The following is a 6,073-nucleotide window of genomic DNA, read 5'->3' as shown; positions in this document are numbered from 1 at the left end:
CAACACCGCTGCTTCAAGGGACGCTGGGTGTAGAGCACCTGGCACCCAGTAGGTGCTAAGTAAAGGCTTCCAATTGTCATGTTGTTACCACTGGCCGCAGTGTGGCCCGGCCAGCACACATTTAGTGCCTGCTGTGTGCTCAGCCCTAAAAGCACTCACCTTTTTCCGGGCCTTACCTGGAGAGCATGACTCAAACTCAGAGATCTTTTCAGGACTCTCAAGAAATTGAGAGTCAACAAGAAGAAAGCTTGTCTAAGGGACCTGTTCCAGGAGCAGTTAAGAGAAGCAGCTGAGATCCCGCCCTGTTTGGCTGCGCCCGGGACAGATGCTGATAGGTCAAGAAGCCAATCTACCCTGATTGTGATTGGAGGCCCGGGATTCTAGCAGCATTGGCTCCAGTTGGCCAGGCCTAGGGATCACTCACTGATTCTGCACCAGTCTGCCTCCTTCCGGAGGGGCTCCGGGCCTGGCCCGCGTCGTTAAGAAACAGACTTCCAGGACAACCACCTCTGAGGCCCTGTGGACTCCAGCTCTTAAAACAGCACCAATAGCCTACTGGGCCTGTGTGTGAGGCACACTGTGCGGGTGTTTTCAACCGGAACTCCATCGGGTGTTGTGTGCAGTGAGTGTTGTGAAATATAACTCTGCGAGACGGTATTCTTGGTGGCCCGAGGCAAGGTGCACCCCCTGAGAAATTACACTATGCAACCAGATCTGGTATAAAGGGGGTTTACTGGGAGAAGAGGAAGGACCTGAGGAAGGAGTAGAGACTGACAAGTGGCTATGTAAACAGACAGATGGGAACGAAGCCAGGGGAGCAGGGGGAGGGGGGGGAAGGGGAGAGGGAGGAACTGGAGTGGGGGGGTTCTTTTTATCTGTAGCACATACCTGTAGTATCTGGGGGGGCGGGGCAGGTGATGCCTTAAGCAATTGCTAGGTCCCTGAGGGCAGGTCAGCAGAGTCGCTTGTGAGCGAGGTCTAATAAGGATTTCACTGTAAAGAAATAGGGACAGTAACACTTGAGCTGCGTTCCAGTTGTACCTGTCCAGTTGTTTCCAAGTCATAAACTACCACCGTCTTTTGCTTCCACCAGAGTTCAGCATATAGTAGGTATTCAATAAATGTCTAGGGAACAGCAGTCTAGCAGATAGCCCTGCAAGGGGAACTCAGCTGCTGCCTGCCAAGATGTCTTCCCAAGGAACCCTCTCTAGCCACATAACAGCAAGTACCACTATTGAGCACCTACTATGTGCGAGGAATCCCGTGCCTATCGTCGTAAGACTGTGATACCTGCTTTACAGAAAAGAAACAGAATCGGAAAGACAGACCGGCACAAAAAAAAGCTGCACCCGACATCCCAGCCACTAAGGATACTGTCTTGGAACCCAGGTGACTCCAAACCAGGTTCTTGGTTCCTTTAACTTGGGCACCCCTCCAGCAAGCATCCCCGAGTCTCTTTGGACTCCTCCATTAGCCACACTCACTTTATCCCCTCTCCCCATGCTCACAAGAGCCCTGGTGCGGAGATGACTCCATGGCCCGACGCAGTTCCGCATGCAGCCACCGGGTGGCAAGATGTACTCAGCCCGACCTTGCAATACGGTCATGTGTCACCAGATGGTGCCCGAGGCCGCGGCTCTGTGGGCAGGGCCCGGACGAGGTGGAGCCCGGTCGGCTTACTGGTCCCAGTCCCATCCTCGCTACTCCAGCACACGTGATCGCCGCCGCCGCTGCTAACCTGCACCATGGCTCAGCCCGTCCCTCGGCTATCTATCCCCGCCGCACTGGCCCTGGGCTCGGCCGCGCTGGGCGCCGCCTTCGCTACTGGTCTCTTGCTGGGTGAGCTGGGCTGGGCTGCTGCAGTCCCGGGAATGGGAGGAGGGCGCGGAGCAGAGCCGGAGAACCCGGTCAGAACTGCAGGCCCTGACCCGGCACCCTCTCCCCGGCAGGGAAACGATGGCCTCCATGGGGGTCCAGGCGGCCAGAGCGCCTGCTGCCACCTGAGGACAATCCCCTGTGGCAGTATCTGCTGAGTCGCTCCATGAGGGAGCACCCGGCGCTGCGGAGCCTGCGACTGGTCAGTAGGACTGGGACCGAGAACGGGTTCCCCACTTCCAGCGTGGTGGACCTCACATGGCTATGTGACCTTGAGCTAGGCAGAACCCCTCTCAGGGCTTCCGGGTTCCCTGAGACCTGTCCCCTCTAGGCCACACCCGCCACCGATCCCCTGAATGATTCAAAACCTGAGAGGGGGACCGGGGAGTGACTGGCATGAATGGCACCACCCTCTCCCCACACACAGCTGACCCTGGAGCAGCCGCAGGGGGATTCCATGATGACCTGTGAACAGGCCCAGCTTCTGGCCAACCTGGCGCGGCTCATTAAGGCCAAGAAAGCTCTGGATCTGGGTAGGAACGCGCAGCCATGGTCTCTGGAAACCAGGGTCACAGGGCAGCCCTGCACCCTGAACTGAGCTTGCGAGTGTCCCGGTCCACAGGTACTTTCACGGGCTACTCGGCCCTGGCCCTAGCCTTGGCGCTTCCGGAGGCTGGCCGCGTGGTGACCTGCGAGGTTGACGCAGAGCCCCCGAAGCTGGGACGGCCCCTGTGGAAGCAGGTGAGAGCCCCACACCTGCGGCCGTTCGGGCTCCGGCTCGGGGGCGTGCCGGCCTGACCGGCCTCGTTCCGCAGGCAGAAGTGGAGCAGAAGATCGACCTTCGGCTGCAGCCCGCCCTGCAGACATTGGGTGAGCACCGGCGCGGGAGGGGCCAGACAGCACTGTCCAACCCCGGGGAACAAAACTGGCGACCCTGAGTCGCCCGCTATGGGCAGGGGCTTCTGGCCCGCTGAGACCCTAGCTCAGCTGCACCTGCCCTCTGTCCCTGTAAGATGAGCTCCTGGCGGCGGGCGAGGCCGGAACCTTCGACATAGCGGTGGTGGACGCGGACAAAGAGAACTGTACCGCCTACTACGAGCGCTGTCTGCAGCTCCTACGCCCCGGAGGCGTGCTCGCCGTACTCAGAGTAAGGAATAAGGCAAAACTGCTCCTTCTTGTGGCTGGGTCCCCACTCGGCTCAGCTCTCCCCCAAGCCCCGCCCCAAACCCCGCCCAGAGTATCATAGGCCCCACCCCTCCCGGCTAAAGCCCTGGGTCGGCTACCCCTCCCACTTCCGATGGCCCCGCCCCTCCATCTGTAGGTCCTGTGGCGCGGAGAGGTGCTGCAGCCTCAGCCCAGGAACAAGACTGTTGAATGTGTGCGGAACCTGAACGAACGCATCCTGAGGGACGCCAGGGTCTACATCAGTCTCCTGCCCCTGGATGATGGCCTCTCCTTGGCCTTTAAGATCTAGGGTTAACACGAAGCTTAGGGCTTGAGTATGAGAACCTAAGAACCCCAGCCAGTGACCCGACTTTTAAACCTGACAATAAAGGTATTGGAACACGCGACCTTCTGAGCATCCACTTCCAGCGATCCCTTGGTGGAGAGTTCCCTCCATGCAGGAACACAGGCAGCTTTTCCATTAAAGTGGTCTCCCTGGCACCAAGGCTTGTGGCCTTATCTGACCGCATAGTTTTAATTAATTGTCCCAGCTGTGCGCACTGAGTAGTGTTCCAACAGGCTTGGATATAAGGGAGGATCGTATGTCTCTGGCCTCCCAGCCACATGCCACAGAGACCACACCTTGTCGAGACAGGGGCTTGGTAGGCAACCAATCTAGTCATGGGGACTTTTATAGCTAGGGCAGGTCTGCTGGCAGTTTTCACAGGGCTGTAGTCTCCCCAGCCTAACCTGCCAGGAGTGGAAGCCCAGACCAGAGGACCTAAGGTTGGCTGGCCTTTCTATCTGCTCCCTAACCCCCTTATGTCCTAAGGGAGGAGACTGATGGCCAAGGGGTAAAACAGACAGAGTAGGAAGCCAACCTCATTCAAGAAACCCCAAGAACTCGAAGCTTTTGCAGTGCTGTCATTTTGGGGGACACTATAAGGAGCCAACCTTTATTGACCTGGGGCCTGGTGCTTTGCTGCTCTGGAAGGGTAAAGTTCTTTGTACTGAGACAGAAAGGACAGTTTCTGGGACAGCACAGGTTTGCCAACTCTGGGGTAAGGCCCAGGTGAAGCACACCTAGCAGCTGCTGCTCTAAGTACAGATGCATGAGCCCACAACTGAGTCTGTCCAAGCCCCCATGGTCCCTGCCACATGCCACCAACCCTCTGGGAACTAGCTGTGCCCTACCCCTTCTTCACAAGTCACAAGTACACACTGAGGTGCACACAGGGAACCTGGTCCAATCCATTTTGAAGTGCCTTTGATGCACTGGTAGCCCACCTGAGTCCACTTGCCCAGAGCAGAACCAGCATGAACACTTGTTAGCTGAGGGTCACAGGGCAGCGACATGCACCATTTCTATTGGGTAAGTCCCAAAGTATTCATTTTCTTAGCTGTCCTCTCAAGTTTAAACTACATCTCAAAGGTGACACTCACCTCTCACCTGTGACACACCCGCCTCCCCCAGGGAAGCTGGCACAGTCCTACTTTTCCAACCAGAATCACTAGGTAATGCACATCACTCAGGTGATGGCTAAGGGGGCTGCCAGGCCCAGACCTCAGCTCAGCCTTTCAACGCTGTCTATAGAAGAGAATGGTACCCACTTCCTCCTCTCTTGGCCTGTTGCTTCCATCTGCCCAGACTCCACTTTCTGTAGCATGGCTCAGAAGGAAGGGGATGAATGCCTATTTAGCCACTCAGCCCCACCGCTGCATTTCCCTTCATCATCCATGGGTTAACAGTGATTCACTCTAACTTTGCACAAACTTAGAAACTGCAGAGTATTAAAGTATGTATCCTTGTATTTTATTGTAGTCTCAACGACCTCATGGATTATGCTAGGGACACAAGAAATTTGGTTGCACAGGTTTAGGTAAAGAGCAAAATGCTCACCAGAAAAAAAGTATTTACCAAGATTAGACCCTAGGCTGGCAATCTGTAACTGCACATACGTGAGCCATTAGTTATGTACACTTGTTTTATTCATAATTTGTCATGTTTGGGGTTACCAAAGTAATTCTAATGATGGGTGAATATAACAAAAAAAAAAAAATCTTTTACCTCATCTTAAAACATCCACTGATCCATCTCATTCAGTACAATAGTCAATGTTAAAAGGAACATAAAACAAACATGCACACCATGGCACGGTTTTCATAAACGTCTATTTCATCATCGGTGGGTAGCACATTTAACAGTTAAATACATTTAAATAATGTATAGGAGGCCGCACCACGGCAGCACTGCCAACTATAACCATCCAACGAGGAACCAGCCAATAGGTGACTGTCTAAATATTTAAAATACAGCTCTTGCTTAATCATCCTTTGATGTGATCACCTTCTGGGGGGGAAGGGGGAGCCTGCTGGTCGCATGGAAATATATTAAGGCCAAATCTTCTGACAGTTGTTCCCAGAGGTCTCTCTAAGCCTCCAACTCCAGGGCGAGCCCGAGCTTGTGGCCTCCAGCATTAAAGCTCTTCCCGTCTACCAGGGCGGAGAGTGTAAGCTTCACACCTGTAAACAAAGCAAACCATGACGATCCCGAGAGCACTCCGCCCCGCAGGCCCCTTCCTCAGCGTGCAGCCTCCACCCTCCACCCTGAAGCCAGCGAGAGAGCACCCGGATCAACAGTGATGCTCAAAACTCTGATGGTGAACATAATCCGAGGGCCCAGAAAGGTTAGTAATAAACAACAAGTTCAAGATGTCCTAAAAGCCATGTTCTAAAACCATCTTCGCTGGACTACCCACACTAAATTAACACTGGAGACCAGCTCACAACTGAAGCCTAGAAGAGGCACCCAGGGACAGGTGGGAAAGCACACAGTAGGTAAGTTAGTGCTCATCTGAGATAGTACACCGGGAACTGGCCCCTTCAGTGTTTACTTTCACTTTTCGTTAGGTTTTTAAAGTCTAGATAAAATTTAGGTGGGGGAAGCAGGTGCCCCATTAGGAAAGTTGGTGGGGAAGCAGGTGCCCCATTAGGAAAGTTGGTGGGGAAGCAGGTGCCCCATTAGGAAAGTTGG

At 54.5% G+C, this 6,073-nt stretch overlaps 2 protein-coding genes across 2 annotated transcripts in view; one reads left to right on the top strand and one right to left on the bottom strand.

The window, feature by feature from the left end:
- The first annotated feature begins 1,671 nt into the window (after nt 1-1,671).
- On the top strand, nt 1,672-3,443 carry Comtd1 (catechol-O-methyltransferase domain containing 1). Its single transcript, XM_021203918.2, has 7 exons — nt 1,672-1,839; nt 1,950-2,077; nt 2,303-2,408; nt 2,498-2,616; nt 2,691-2,745; nt 2,889-3,022; nt 3,197-3,443. The coding sequence occupies exons 1-7, from the start codon at nt 1,746-1,748 to the stop codon at nt 3,347-3,349; spliced, it is 789 nt and encodes a 262-aa protein (XP_021059577.1). The 5' UTR covers nt 1,672-1,745; the 3' UTR covers nt 3,350-3,443.
- Nucleotides 3,444-5,006: 1,563 nt separating this feature from the next.
- The window catches only part of Vdac2 (voltage dependent anion channel 2), a 14,166-nt gene continuing 13,099 nt past the window's right edge, over nt 5,007-6,073 (bottom strand). The window contains exon 8 of the mRNA XM_021203329.2: nt 5,007-5,562. Within this exon, the coding sequence (XP_021058988.1) occupies nt 5,471-5,562 (92 nt within the window). The 3' untranslated portion in view covers nt 5,007-5,470. The remainder of the gene's footprint in view (nt 5,563-6,073) is intronic.

Source organism: Mus pahari, chromosome 8 (assembly GCF_900095145.1).
Source record: "Mus pahari chromosome 8, PAHARI_EIJ_v1.1, whole genome shotgun sequence".
Taxonomy (NCBI): domain Eukaryota; kingdom Metazoa; phylum Chordata; class Mammalia; order Rodentia; family Muridae; genus Mus; species Mus pahari.
Note: the sequence above shows the minus strand (reverse complement) of the source record. Positions and strands in the feature narration are given on the sequence as shown.

Coding starts and splice junctions, on each gene's coding strand:
- Comtd1 (XM_021203918.2), top strand. CDS start 1,746: ATGGCTCAGCCCGTCCCTCGGCTATCTATCCCCGCCGCACTGGCCCTG. Junction 2,409..2,497: donor CAAGAAAGCTCTGGATCTGG/GTAGGAACGCGC, acceptor CCCGGTCCACAG/GTACTTTCACGGGCTACTCG. Junction 2,617..2,690: donor GACGGCCCCTGTGGAAGCAG/GTGAGAGCCCCA, acceptor CTCGTTCCGCAG/GCAGAAGTGGAGCAGAAGAT.